Genomic DNA, 14,889 nt, shown 5'->3' with positions numbered 1-14,889 from the left:
TGCTGTGAGATTGGTCCAACCTACTTTGCCTGTAAATCGCCCAGACTTTGTCTTTAGTTTCACTGTTCATCACTTTAAAGCAGCAACCTGCCTCTTCTTTTTGTTCTTTTTGTTTAAACTGAAAACACACAGAATATTAAACTCTAGTGTGCCAAATTTCTTCCATCATGTAATGCTGCCAAAATCTTCTTTTCATGCACAGCTCGTCCCATTTTGAAGATCTACACCTAAAAATAGCCATCTTATGTTTTGGACTTATTTGTAATGTTTACAAAAATATATCTATATCTAACAACAGAAGCCTACAGATCATTTTGTGCAAAATAAATACTTGTTTATTGTTAATAAACAATTAATCTAAGCAGCCTTGTCATGACAAGACAGTGAAAGGGCTTTTTCAATCATTTAGCTGGGGAAACAGAGACGATAACAATAAGACTTTATTATTGCCAATAGAACAATGATGTGTTACTTGGTTTATTAGTAACAATACATAAAAAGGTAAGCAAACTGAACAAAAATTGTTAAATGCACAGGGCGTGTAGGTGAACCTGGCTTAAAGCCACTGTCTATTGTTAGACTTAGATTTCAGGATAAAACTAAAACACACAAATGGATAAACTGCTTAAACATTAAAAAAAAATCACAGAGACTTCAAACCAGCTTTAAAATCCCGTTTCGTTGATAAATGGATGATTCTGGTCACAAGAAACTGGGCACAAGATGAAAATAGACATATTTTATGGGTCTTATCTTGAACATCCCTTCAGGAGTGTTCCGGGATGATAAGAGGCTCCTTAAGAGCAGCAGTGTCTGCAGGATGGTTACATATAGAGGCATAGTGCCCCCTTGTGGTGAATGTTTGTACCTGTATGACAGTATAAAATTATGCAATCAGCTTTTCCAGAGTTGTTGCAGAATGTGGAGAGATTTGATGAAAAACTACCAGATGATTTTGGTTTATTAACTTTAAAGAATCAGGCTTTTGAGTTCCATGAAAATAAACTGAAGTATACTTTTAAGTATTTCAATAGTAGTTTAAATACCATAAACATGCCTTCCTTTTGCAGTTTTTATGCGAGTGGAAGACTGATGTGTAAGTAAATGTATTTAACAAATAGTCTCGATTTCTTTTTTTTCTTGACTCGTCCTTTAAAATATCCAGATTAAACGGTAACATTTGGGTTACTTCAGTTTACACCTGTGCGTAAAGTTTACTCATCAAACGTCCTTGTGTATATCATACGTAACCCAACCTAACTACGGCAAGGGGTGGGTTAAATTTTCTTGGTCGAAGTATGACTTCGCTAAAGTAACTGGGCTGAATTCGATAATGACCAGGGGAAAAAAAAAAGGCTTCAGCCCTCCTCTCCTCTCCAGCTGTCGGTCCTCCTGAGAGGTGGCATGTTGGTCTGTGTAAGAGCTGCAACTGAGAGCTCACTCCTGCTTTTCACCCACTTTCCACGACGCATCTGTACGAGTAATTTATGTCATAATTATTAATTTACCGGGAGCGATTTCATCTTTTCTTTTTCCAATTGCAATGGCAAAATGGTCACTTTTATTTATATTATTTTTCCAAGGACTACTTCCCCTCATCTTTGGGCAACAGCGCACAGCTGGCCCCTGGCGGCACCGGATTCAGTGGGAGAACAACGGGCAGGTTTATAGTTTAATGAGCAGTGGCTCAGAGTACCATAATCCGGTTCGGTCCATGAGCCAGTCGAGGGTTTATGTGAGCAGCAGGAGGGATGGCACCGGGAGCCAGATGTCTGGAGCGCACAGAAGAGTGACAGGACAGGCCGAGTCCTCACAGTTCAGGACTGATTACAATCTACAGTCAGGATCTTTTACGCCTGGACACAATGTTAGACCGTATGTGTCTGGTAGTGGTCGCGTGTCAGGGGCCAGACAGCAGCCTGAACGCCCTTACGGAGCAGGAGTTGTAAGCCATCCTGGCGCGCGACGCTTTAATGCTGAATACACCAACACATTCAACACCTCTTCACCAGAGAGTTTAACAGATTCACTTGGCAGAAGAGGAGCCACTGCCAGTGTGAATACTGCACTGCGCTCCAGAGGAGGGGAGCCAGGGCCTGGTGCGCAAAACCGACCGTTACGCACAGCGCCAGATGCTATGCCTGTCTCCAGGCAACACGTGCAGACGGATCACTCTTCAAGTCCCACAACTCTGGAAACTGAATCTGCGGCTGCAGCTCAATTGCCTGCTCTTAGTGAGGATGTTTTAAACGAGGCAACCAGAAATGGAGAGGGCATGGTTAACGACGACCCTCGAAACCCGTTGAAAAACCACAGGAATTCTGTTTTCTACAACATGAATCCCACAAGAGGGAGATCAGTGGCCCGCACGCGCCGTCCACCTGGCACAGGATACGGAACAAGATACTTCCAAAATGGTAAGTCAAGTGTCCTCTTTATATAGAATGATCTTAGAATGAGTCTTAAAACATTAATGATGTGCCCATATGAACAGTGAAACAGATGGTTATCCCCTTATTGGACATTAACGGTCACTTTTAAAGGATTATTATTGAAGTCATACAAGGTAAAATTCAGATATACACATAATCTGACAAACTCAAACTGCAAGCCTAATATCTGTTTAAAATAAACTTTGGGTTTTATTTTGACACGTAACAAGATTTGTGGATTTTGGTTGGTTGTATACTGTTTTATGACAGATTTGTTTTATGATAGATTTGTGAATCTATCCTTTAATTGGCACAGATTTAAAAGGTATTCAACAAACATGATGGTCCAGTGAGTGCACAAATTAGAAGAAAGCCATACTTCTGGTTTGTGACTCATTTTTAGACAATTTGCAGGGCTTCATGTCTCACTCACTTAAAGAGAAAAGATGAAAAGTCTTATTTGGCCTTTGGATCTCACATTGACAGCGAAGGAATGTAAAACACTTTAAATTATGCCAAGAAACACAAAGAGCTGGGCTTTCATTCTCAGCCTGGAGTCTGTCTGTTTCGGTGTTCTCAGCATGAATCAACTGGCAATATTAAGATCTCAGAAAAAAACTTGGATTGTTCCTTCAATCTCCTCCCCCAGGACTGCCAGACCTCGTGCCAGACCCCTACGCCATCCAGGCAGGTGCTTATATCCAGCGCATGCAGATGTACTCGCTCCGCTGTGCGGCGGAGGAGAACTGTCTGGCCAGGTAATGTGTGGTGCCAAAAGTGATTCACTTGTTCTGTACGCACACAGTAACACGTTCACACACATTCATTGACATTGATGTGTTCCCGAAACCCCTACCATCACCTTAACCATCATAACTAAATGCCTAATCCCAACCCTAACGCCAATCTAAACCCAATTCTAATCTTAAACCTAGAACCAAGTCTTCAGCCTCAAACAGCCCTTTGAAGGGGTGCGAGAATGTGAGGACAAGCCAAACATTTGTCAAAATGTCCTCACTCCGATAGTTTAAAAGAAAACAGGTCCTCTAAAAGATAGTTGTACAAGTACAAACACACACACACACACACACACACACACACACACACACACACAGGTATTTCCTTTACTTTTACTCAATGAAAGTTAATTTTTCCTGTCTGAGCTCGACTTTTTGTTGTTTTAGGATTGCTTTAAATTATGTCAGTATAGATTTTACGTGTGTTGGGGTGACTGGTTTGTTGACAGACTTATACAAACTGTTTGATCTTATTACGGAGCAACGATTCTCCAACACAATGTCCTGCCAAGACATGAATGTTCTGGGTTGGTTTTCCCAAAAGCATTCAACTCAGTGGAACAAACCCTTTGCGCTCTGTTACTTTTAAGAAAACTCGACCCGGGAGCTCGGCCAGTAGCACTTTCCAGCGAGAGCTTATGCCCGTTTCCCCTGTGATCCGTCTAAGGTCGGCTTATGGACCCGCCGTTCGAGACATCGACTTCAGAGTCCTTCTGAGGTTCCCACAGAAAGTGAAGAACCAAGGCACCACCGACTTCCTCCCCGTCAAGCCCAGATATCAGTGGGACTGGCACAGCTGTCACCAGTGAGTTCACTTCGCCTAAAAGTAGAAATAAAATGACCTCACATTGTTTTCTAAAATGTAGTCGGGATTAGCATGGATCCATTCAGATCTGATATAAAGGGCCAGGAAAATACCACACCCTCCAATTTCAGTTAAGACAAAAAAAAAGCTGTGGCCTTGAAGGCATTCCTCAACCCAATCCACAAGAAAATAAAGCTATTAATCCATTCTGTTACATCTATTTTACACCCTGAGGCACTACCACAGCATGGACGCCTTCAGTAACTACGACCTGCTGGACGTCATCACTGGACGCAAAGTGGCCGAGGGACACAAGGCCAGTTTCTGTCTGGAGGACACGGGCTGTGACTCCGGATTCAGGCGGCGCTACGCCTGCACATCTCATACACAGGTAACATTTATACATTGAATGAAGTTACTCAGATGAGATCCAGATCTGTTTTACATGACGGGCCTCTGGGAACAAATTCAGAGAGGACACAGTCACGTAGAAGTACCAGAAGTCCATTTCCTGCTGATTCAGGGCCATCACACAATGTAAATTCAAAATATTTCAGTCACTCAGTGGCTCATATATTTCCTTAGAGGGTAAAGCTTGAAAATATACATTTAACTTACTGCAGACTAAGTTTTCAGCACCCTGTAAGGTTTTGGGAAAACATTAGACTTGTACAAAGTTGCAAAAGACAATGTATTGACTTAAATGAAAGTGAATTTTCTTGGTCTGAATAAACGTTATTTTATCTGTGTACCTGCCAAACTTTTATCCCCTTCTATGTTATCTTTTACGTCCAGGTTCCCAGAGCTTGTCATCGTTAGCACACATACGAGGTCTTGACATTGGGTTCTTTGAACAGCAGTTTTGAAACATAATTTATCAGTTGGTCAAAAGGTTCAAGGGGACTCATGAAAAACACTTTTCAAAATCAATACCATGGTTGATATATCTCACCTTTCACAACATGGTATGTGTGAAGCTCCAAAAATATTGGATCCTACGACTAAATAGTGTCTTTCACGGGACCCTCTTAGTTGTTAAATTGGTTTGACAATCACCTAATGTAGACATTCGGTCTGTAAGCAGAACTAATCATTTTACATTATTTTAAGTGCCATGAACCAACATCTTTCCTGTTATGTGTAAAGTTCCAGTAGAAAAAATCAATGAGCTTTTGAAATAAAATAAAGGCAGTAATAATCTGATGCACTTGAGGAATATTGAGATTTACATTTAAGCGTATTACATTACAGACATAAGGTCACTTTTTAATGAGACCTTCCATCAGTGAGTTTGTGCTGCACAGTCATTTTTTTTGTTGTTGGAGTTTTTTCCAAATCCCCCAAATCCACTTCTGAGAAATATTTTTCTAACCAAAACTCTTGTGTCTGCCAATGAAAAAAAAAAACATCCTGAGGACTGGGGGATATTTATTATAGCTGTTGTCTGGGCTCTGTGATTCTGGCTTTGCGCTACTTAGAGTTAGTTTCTTATAAAAAAACTTTCTTCCAAGAGCTGTTTATATAACTAAAACTTAAATCTGCTTCAGTTGCAGCACTTGCAGGAAAATACTAGTCAAAGATTCAAAGTTTTGAACCTCACTGAGGAGTCTGGGTTGTGTTTTCTTTAAGGGACTGAGCCCGGGATGTCATGACATCTACGCTGCCAACATCGACTGTCAGTGGATTGACATCACTGATGTCCCTCCAGGAAACTACATCCTGAAGGTAACATACGTGTCACATAAGTTTAGATCAGTTTGCCTGCAGAGTTTGAGACTGATTTTTAGTAACCTGTCTGCTCAGCTGCTAAACATTTTATTTATGATTTTTGTTTAGGTTACCGTCAATCCTAATTTCCATGTCCTGGAGTCGGACTTCACCAACAACATAGTGAGATGTGAAATCACATACACAGGAGTCTATGTTCAGACACGCAACTGTCAAGTAACAAGGTACCGTAAGAGTCTTTCTGTGGAACACGAACACAGCGTATGCTTCACTGTCATTTGAGATGAACGTATTAATCGCCCCTCAAAGAAAAAACTTCTATCTCCACATTTGAATATTTCAGATCTAAAAATGAAATGTTCCCTGATGAGTTTCAGTTAAGTTATACAGATTCTTCTGGCAGTGTCGTAGAGCCAAGAACGGGACTGTATTTCTATATATTTGTGCATTTTAAACAGAGATCTCACAATTTTGCCATAAGAAAACCTGTCAATATGACTTTCTTACACTAAATCAAACAGAAAAAGTTTTGTGTTGAAGTTTGTTCCCCCCTCAGTTAGTGTTTCCCTCCCTTTATAATTATTTTGTGTAAAGTGCACCCCCTCGGGGGGTGGGGTTAGGACAAGGTTTGGTTTAGGTTAATGTTAGAGGAAACGTTTATTGACAGGGAAACAGACTTCAACACATACACCAGCATAATGCCTCTCCAGTGTGACTTTAGATAGCATGTTGGCTTTCCAGAATTGGAGGCCTAATCATGTGGTGTGACGTGCAAAACGACAGCATCAGTCAACAATAAAGTTGGGTGAACTGGGTGTTGAGGTGCTTCGGGTAGCTCTCCAATTCGCACACACGTTTTTCATCAGTAGATTTGCCATCTTGCCTTTTGCAGAGATTTGTAAATGCCCTGGTGGCAGGTTGCACACATCACACCTCATTAAAACGCCACACCCCTATACAGTCATTCCCGTTTACGCACTCATCTGTCCGGCAGCGTCACTACCTCTACTGATGGCTTATAGGTGGAACAACAACACCCTCCACTTCAATGTTCGTATGTTTTATACAGAATGGCAAGATGGAATAATGGCACAGCAATCCTGCCTTTAATAGGCTGTTTTCTTTAGTAACATATACATGAAAAAAAAAGCCAATCGCAGTCTCATGGTAGTTGAGAGAAGCTGCATCAAGTTGAATTTTTTTCAGTACATGTTGGACTTCTGTATATTTATATCTCTTTCTGTCTATTTTCAGGAGTTGAAATCTTCGTTCTCCGTAACATCTGCAGGAGTTTTGCAGCTAAACATCTCCTGCTGTTCGGTGCAGCAACATCAACACACTAACAAATAGTGTAATTGGTAGAGTTTGTAGGCTTAGACTGCATTTATCGGTAATAAATGCAGAATAGGCTTACACCAATTTTGTAAATGAAATTAGTGATATTATCAAAATTACTTGATCGTTTATTTCTACAAATGTGCCTTGATTAATTACAAATGTTGTCTTGTTTTGTTGTTTGTTTTTGCCTTAAGAAATACATACTGTTCTTAGACACTTTTTGGTTTAGTGCTTGAAAAGTGTGTTTTGTTGTCCGAGTCTTGTTTTTCTGCTTTGTGTTACCGTTATGTGCACAGGATAAAATATTCTCTAATTTTGTTTTTGTCCATGAAGCTCATAAAAAGATCAAAACCAACAATGTCTTAAGGGTTCAGACTATGCCGTATTTTGGTCTAATAAAAATTCTAAAACCATGCTGTGGAAATTTCAAAACACACTGAAAGAAAAGCCATTTTTTTTATTATCAGGATGACATGAGCCACAACGCCCTGTGTGTTTCAGTTGGGCTGTTATCGGCCTGATATTGTGTAACCTGAACCTCACATTAGTGTATTAATGTAACTTAATTTATTTTAAAAACTAAATGACTCTAAAATAACTAGTCACTGCAGATGTCAGCAAATGCTACTCAAACAGAGGTAAATTATGCATTAGCAAGTGCGTATTCATGGCAGCAAGATGGTACATGTATAAGTGGGGTCAACCAAAAATAAAATACAGTGTCCATGTTCATGATAATTAAGAAACAAGTTATCCAGTTCATCAGGCTTTGGATACACAAAGACAACACTGGTTGGTCGGATCCAGTCATTGTTGGTCTTTTAATGTGATTTGTCGACAATAAGAAAAATACAGAATATCACCCATCTTATCCTTTTACGCCTTAACGTTCATATTGGCAAATACTCATTTGATGTTAAATGGTTTGAGCAGTATGTTGGAGTATGTTTTCATGAATGTGTGCTTGTGTATAACTGAATGAAGGGATATGCTGAAAACTGTTAATATTGTTAGAACATTGTTGAAAACCTCATTACATTCTGTTGGTATGTTGCATTTGATCCAATAAATATTGAGGAGTTTGGTATTATAACAATTATTTCCTTTTCTTTTGAAATCTTATTGATTTTCTTTGATTTCATCTGCATGTCTGTGTTTTTTATGATAACATTTTAAGAACTGTTAAATAATAGATTATTTTAACACTTTCAAATACTGTACTCCAAGCCAGCTGGACAAGAGCAGCTTGTTCCCGCCGAGTTATCCCTGCAGACTGCGGGACTAAATCAGACTTGAGTCCTCGTCATGTTGAATGGAGGCGTTTTACTTTGAGTGATGCGTGCAAATTGTGGCCTCAGAGACAAACAGGCCTGTGGGCAGACGCTGGCGGCATGTTTGCTGACAGACCTCTGTGAAGACACAATCCGCAGGATCTTATACACCCCTGCCATATCTACTAAAACACACCCAGAGTACGATGAATGGAGGCCTTTTCTCACTTTCCCTCTTGGTGGATGTTAAAAAAAAAGGTTCTCCTAGCTGCTGTATGAGACTCTTTCCTGCCTCATAAATCCCCTCATCACAGCTTGATTCAGGTCCATGGGGGATTGTCTGGGATGAGAGGGGTTTTAATAGCACTGGGATATTTTGTCTGAGTGGGAGGATTGGCACAACCCGCCAGAGAATATCTCCAGCGTCTTTATGAAAGATGTTTTTACCAAAGACAAATGTGTTTTTCCAGAAAGCACCAGACAGTTTCAAACAGTAAAGAACGACAGGAGAAATACTAAACCTGTGTCCTTAGTATTCACTCTGTAGTGGTCAGTGCTTCACCTGATTCAAAGATGTTTTTTAGCATGTTAAATGCACAGATGTTGGGTATTTACATCAAAGCCGAGCTCAGTCTCAGCTTCAGAAAGCAGCGAACCAGAGAGCTTTAAGCACAGTTGAAATGGTTTAAGTTGGATGTTACCAAGGTGCCTGCCTGCCAAAATAGATTGGTCTATGTTATTGAAAGTGTCTGGAAAATCCCCCCTAACTCCTATGGAGTCCACTCTATTCCCGTCTGTCTAGTAATTTTGATAGCAATGTTTACTGACAGGGATTTTTCTCAGTCGAGGAAAGTGCAGCAGCAGAAATGTGTTAAAGGGTCAAAAGTCAATACCAACCATATAAAATCAAAGATGACACTGTATTTCTTTGTTTATTACTTCACTTGCTGTTCTATCTTTTAAATTGACTTACTTTCCTGTCACCGCTTTTTACTGACTCAGTCCAACATTGCCATCCCTCGGAACCAGAGTGTTGAACTTTTACTTGTTAAAGCTAATCAGATGATCAGAGTCTGACTGACTCTGTTAGAACTCAGCTGGTCTGCTCCTTTTTGGACCAGCATGTCATTTTAAACATGTCATGCTGTAGAGAAGACAGTAACTGTTTGCTCAGCTGTGGAGCTTCGCACCAACATCTGGACGGAGTCTCTCGTTAGCCTTCCACAAGCACAGAGGGACGCCGGCAAAGCCAACGAAAAAAGAAAGGCTGGCTGGCACCTTTCACTGGGCCTCAGTAAATACAGTCCAGCATACAGGTGGGTATGGTCAAGAAGGAATGGGTATACACCTAGCACAGTGTGGCAGACATTTTCCGGATGCATCTGCACCTATGTGGGCAGTATTTGGAGAGTTTACCAAGGGCAGGGTTTGGTATTTGCAGGTCATATTTCAACAAAGCGGGGGCCACATGAGAGCCGGCGGGGACGTAACAGAAGAACTTGCTCGGCCTAAAGAGAGCGTCTTGGCAGGTTGGTTTAGGCACAAAGCAGAGAAATTCCTCAGCAGTTCTGTCATCCCGTTGAGATTAAGCACAGAGCTCAGGTCAGCCGGAGACCAGCGAGGGTGTGTAAGGGCAGACGCACTGGGATACTTCCTCAACCGGGGTCACTTACACAACCAGCAGACACACTGTCGTAGATTTGGCCAGTGAAAACTACATTGGGCTCAGAGACAAAACACAGCGGAGTCATCCTGAAGTGGGATTGATGATGAACTCGGCTTCTTTTCAAGCTGGGTGGTATTGTGACTTGGGTGGTATTTGGAGGAATGGCTCAAAGGATTTATTATGATCTTAACGCTGATCCACTGTTCTGTCTGTCGGTTCTTCATATCCTACCTCAAACACTTTCACCAGTGTACAAGGAGGTTATGTTTAAACTGTGGTTTGTTTGTTTGTTTACTTGTCTGTCAGCAGGATTACAGGAAAAATGCTTGCCTGATTTTTAGGAAACTTGGTGGTATCGGGTAGCATGGGCTGACGTAGAAGGCATTAAATATTGGAGCCAGTCCGAATCATGGGGCAAATCAGTGAATTTGATTTTTTAAACTTTCGTTAACATTGCAAGATATTGATTTGGCCTACTAGCTGTAGCCTACTAGGCCTACTGCTGTACATCTTAAAATCCGGTCGAAGTTCATTACTGACAAAATCCAGGCAATGTACGATGACTCCATGTTACAATCCACATTCACATGTACTTGCTCGAACGTGATACAGCAAGCCGTCGTTGTGGAGCCCTTGGTGTGACGATTTTTTTTGAATAAAGTTACGATGCATCTCAGAGCATCTAGATGCAGCTTCGTGCGGTTTAGAGGGGGAGAGTATTACTCAGTAATTTTCTGTGGCTACAATTTACAGATTTCTCTTGAAGGCCTCACATGCAGGCCGTCAGTAGACACTACAATTTATCAATGTTCTTAAAAGCTCAAGTCCCCTTTTAATTACTGTAGTGCACACAAAAAAAAGAAGTGATTTTCATCTCTCTGGCCAAATGGAAAACACTGGTGGTGTAATATTAAGTGATTGGCACTGCAAAATCTTCCTCGTCGACACCACAAAGCATCTAATTGAGGAAATTCCACACCTCCACAGGTGGCACAGCGCAGTGGAGATGGGTCTGGCAATACGAGACAATCATACTGGTGTGCTAATTACCCCTGGGACAGTGCCTCTGTGGCGTGTGCATGACAATCACGGAGCGTCATTATTTCATTTCGCTGCCCATTTTGACAAGTTAGAACAGCAGCACAGCCCGCGGGAGATGAACGCGTCATGTCTGTTTCACGCCTTGCTGCTCCGGCGCGTCTTCGAGAATGTTTAGCATGATTTAAAAATCTAATTTGCAATAAACATCAGTATTAATGCACTGATTTATACGACCAAAATCTGCCACTGTGCTTTTCCAGTCACTAAATACACTATATCAGTCAATTTATATGCTGTCAGTTGGAGTTACATGTCATTATCCGAGAGCTGCTGCTGTCTTTCCCTGCCTGGCTGTGTGTTTTAGGAGCCTGGTTGGCTCTATTAGCACATAGCTGTCGTAGCTGCCTCTGAGACAAAGACTGCAGTTCTTCAGCGTGGTGTAGTTTTCCGTCCAAAACCAAAACAGACCTGGACACAATACTCCACCGGACAAGCATTGAACACCTGCAGCATTAATAGCATCCTCCTCGTGTATTATTTTTGGGTGGGGATGAGAGAAACGGGAGGTGGCAGTACTCAGAGTCTGTGTTGTTTTTGGTTTGAATGTCTGTCTGACATTCCAGACTCACTCCAGTATTTACAAAGACGGAACGGCCAGCGGCTCAGCTGGTGTGCCTTCTTCTGTCTGACAAGATTCATAGACAGGGTGTGCAGAAAGGCCCAACCTTGGACAGCAGGCCAAGACACAGCCTTTCTCTCAGCCCATCAGGGTTTAGGTGCTGCACACATTATCTGAGATCCAGACTTGCAGACTCTAAAGTCATTGCTCGAGGGATTCATGTTGTTTTGTGATTTCAACTTGGAATTCATACGGCCATCTGGACTTCTTTTCATCCTGGGATATTTGTTTTAAAAGTATTTTAATTGGGGCCCGAGCACCAAAGGTACTTGTATATCGTTATCCAAGGAATTATTATTCTTTTCGTTCCTTATTTTTCTCCGCAAAGAACTGCATTTTTGGAGGCTTTATCATGTTCAAAAACTCATGAAAGTTGGTCCACACATCTCTCCCTGCAAAAAATGTTGTATTCCAGTGGAGTCGCGAGTGGGTGTAGCCAAATGGCTCGCTAGCGCCCCCTAAAGAGATGCCCCTGCGGCTACATTTACCTACATGCACCAAATTGTATCAACCGAGATGTACAAAAAAAAGTCTCTTGGCATCATTCATTTATTTTCATCCAACGGTGTGCACGTGGCGTGGCGGGCATTTTCAGCGTCTCGCCATGAAACTACAAATTGTTGTAACTTTTATGTACATATTCCGATCTTCCTCAAACATTACATCTTTGATAACAGTCTCGCCCTGAAGACACCTGTAGGAAACGAGATACAAATTAAAACTGCAAGCGGGGATATGCGGCCTCTTACGCGCTGCACGTCGGGGATCCAGGGGCCCCGACCCGCCGGCTCCCCGACGTGCACTGTGCGAGGGCAACCTATAACTCCACCGTCCATAAACATTCATTCAAATGCGACCAAAATTGCCGCAGACATTCTTTGGATAGTAGATATACGTGTTTTCAAGCGGGTCTGCAGTGATATTTCGGACATGCTATAGTATGACACATTGGTGCACTGGTTAGAGCAGTTGCCTCACAGTGAGAAGTAACTTGAGGCATGCATGTCAGTTCAGAAAAAGGTCATACTCCAAAAAGTGATAAAAGACAACTCATCGTATGTCGTCCGAAATATTTTTTTTAAAAAGTCATGCATGTCATCAAAAAAGTGACCGAAAATTCATTTTTGTTTAATAGTACATAGTATAGCCAGGGTGATGCGGTTAAGTTTGATGTTTGGCCGTGACACAGGAAGTTGATGTTTAAGGTCAAACGATGCTCCAAACCTCCCGAAACTTTGCACATGTGTCAGGCACCAACTTTCATTAGTTTTTGAAGATGTTAAAGCCGCCAAAAAACAACATTTTTTTAAGAACAATAAGGAACGAGATCGAGCCGGCGGCCCCGACCAACTGGATCCCCGACGTGCAGGGTGTGAGGGCCCGCATGTCACTGCTTGCAGTCTTAATTTGAAAACTGTTATTTTCAGTCAAACAGAATAGTTGAAAGAAAAAAACATACTTTTATCCCACTTCCCAAACTTTTCCTATGAATAGAAAGCAGAGTGATGTCCTGCAATATGAAACGTTCATGACAAAACTATAAAAATCATTTGGTTTTTGCTCCTTACAGAGTTTAGGAGATCCAATGCTGTTCTTGTGAATTATTAGTCTTGGACTGAAATAATTATGACATTATGCAGCAATGTCAGTTTACGTGAACTTATCTAACAACCGTTTTTTGTTTGTGGCCTATAAAATCAGTCGTATAAGCAGTCGCTACTAACCTACTTCTGTCTGTGGACATGTTGCTATGGTGTTGTAGTAAAGACTGTATATAAAAGTAGACGTAGCTTCCAGGTCTGAATAGAGAAGCCGATGCGGATGCCCTTAAAGTGGTCCGCTACGGCTGTCTCTAAATCTCTGGCTCCTAGAGGCTCCTCTTCAAGAAGCACTTTCTAATAAAATACAAAGTCACTTTAAATGTTTTCCATAAATCATTTATCCTGTCATTTGTTAAATTCCCTCGTAATCAGTGTTCTGGTGGTCCTTCTGAAACTAATACCATAATTAGCCAAATTGGACATCGGGCCTCTAAAAGCAGTTTGTTTAGGGGCGTGTCTTGTTTGATTGACATGCGTAAGGTGGTGGTGGGCGGGGCGTAGTGTCCTCAAGTTCTCGGTCAGGCTTCTTCACGGCTCTCAAAATCCGTATTCACGTAGAGTTTATGCGCAAAATGCGTTTCCCTTCTGGCTCCAAAAAAACACAAGGAGTGGAAAAAAACTGCAGTTTTCATTGGGAGGCGTGACGACGGGTCGCCACTTGGTTGTTAACCGTTGTTCAAATGAATCGCTAACAGCTAACCTGGACCGGATTCATCTCAGGTGTGACGTCTTTCCCAACTCCAACTTCCGAGGTGAAAGAAACGCTGCATACATTTGAGCAGTTTTTAAAAAAAAGAGCAATTACTGATGTGAATGTTACCTTGCTTTTAACATTAGCTTCACGAAGCATGAGCTAATTATTTAAAGTTAAGTTTGTTTTTGAATGCTGGCGTGATTAGCTCCAAAAACTACAACTTACAAGAACTGCTATCATTCAGCCAAAATGAGACCTTGCTTTTGTTTACTTCTGCGTGAAATCATCGTTCGGAAGCAAACGCACAACATTTATAATATTGCTATGAATTTTGAGTGTTAAATCTTACCATCTGCAGTGATAAATTGGAAAGCTTGACAGGAATACCAACAGCAGAGGGCAGTATCTTCAGTGGTGGCTGTTATAAATGTGGCTTGACATTGAGCTCTGAGACCTTCATCACCATTTTCTGGCATTTTATGCACTAAACAAAGACTCAAAACTATATCATTAATGTAATTGATGATTGAAATCATGCCTCTTTGCAGCCCGGGGCCTTGCTGTTAGAAAATTATGATACAAAAGGATGCTTGGGGGGCCGAAACAAGATTTTTCATTTTGAATGTTGACAAGTAATAATGGACTCTGACACATGACCTTGCCCGTCTGTATCTGCAGCGGCTTATCAACTCTTTACAACCTTGCTTCTCACCACTATGGGACAATTTACTCACCCTGCTTTGGGCTGCAGACACAGATATTGAGTGACAAAGTGGGCTGGATAGTTAGCATTTTTTTTCTTGTGTCATCCTCCATCTGTCACTGCAGCTCTCCATC

The 14,889-nt window shown here is 41.5% G+C and overlaps 1 protein-coding gene across 1 annotated transcript; it reads left to right on the top strand.

Annotated features, from left to right (window-relative positions):
• Positions 1-1,398: 1,398 nt before the first annotated feature.
• Positions 1,399-8,187, top strand: LOC138617403 (protein-lysine 6-oxidase-like). Its single transcript, XM_069692394.1, has 7 exons — positions 1,399-2,417; positions 3,082-3,190; positions 3,897-4,034; positions 4,269-4,425; positions 5,664-5,759; positions 5,871-5,986; positions 7,017-8,187. The coding sequence occupies exons 1-7, from the start codon at positions 1,544-1,546 to the stop codon at positions 7,021-7,023; spliced, it is 1,497 nt and encodes a 498-aa protein (XP_069548495.1). The 5' UTR covers positions 1,399-1,543; the 3' UTR covers positions 7,024-8,187.
• The last annotated feature ends 6,702 nt before the right edge of the window (positions 8,188-14,889 follow it).

This window comes from Brachyistius frenatus, unplaced genomic scaffold (assembly GCF_029030835.1).
Source record: "Brachyistius frenatus isolate BFR_SWC_R1_liver_20210118 unplaced genomic scaffold, ASM2903083v1 Contig_12, whole genome shotgun sequence".
NCBI classification, from domain to species: domain Eukaryota; kingdom Metazoa; phylum Chordata; class Actinopteri; family Embiotocidae; genus Brachyistius; species Brachyistius frenatus.
This window is presented reverse-complemented; position numbering and strand designations above follow the sequence as displayed.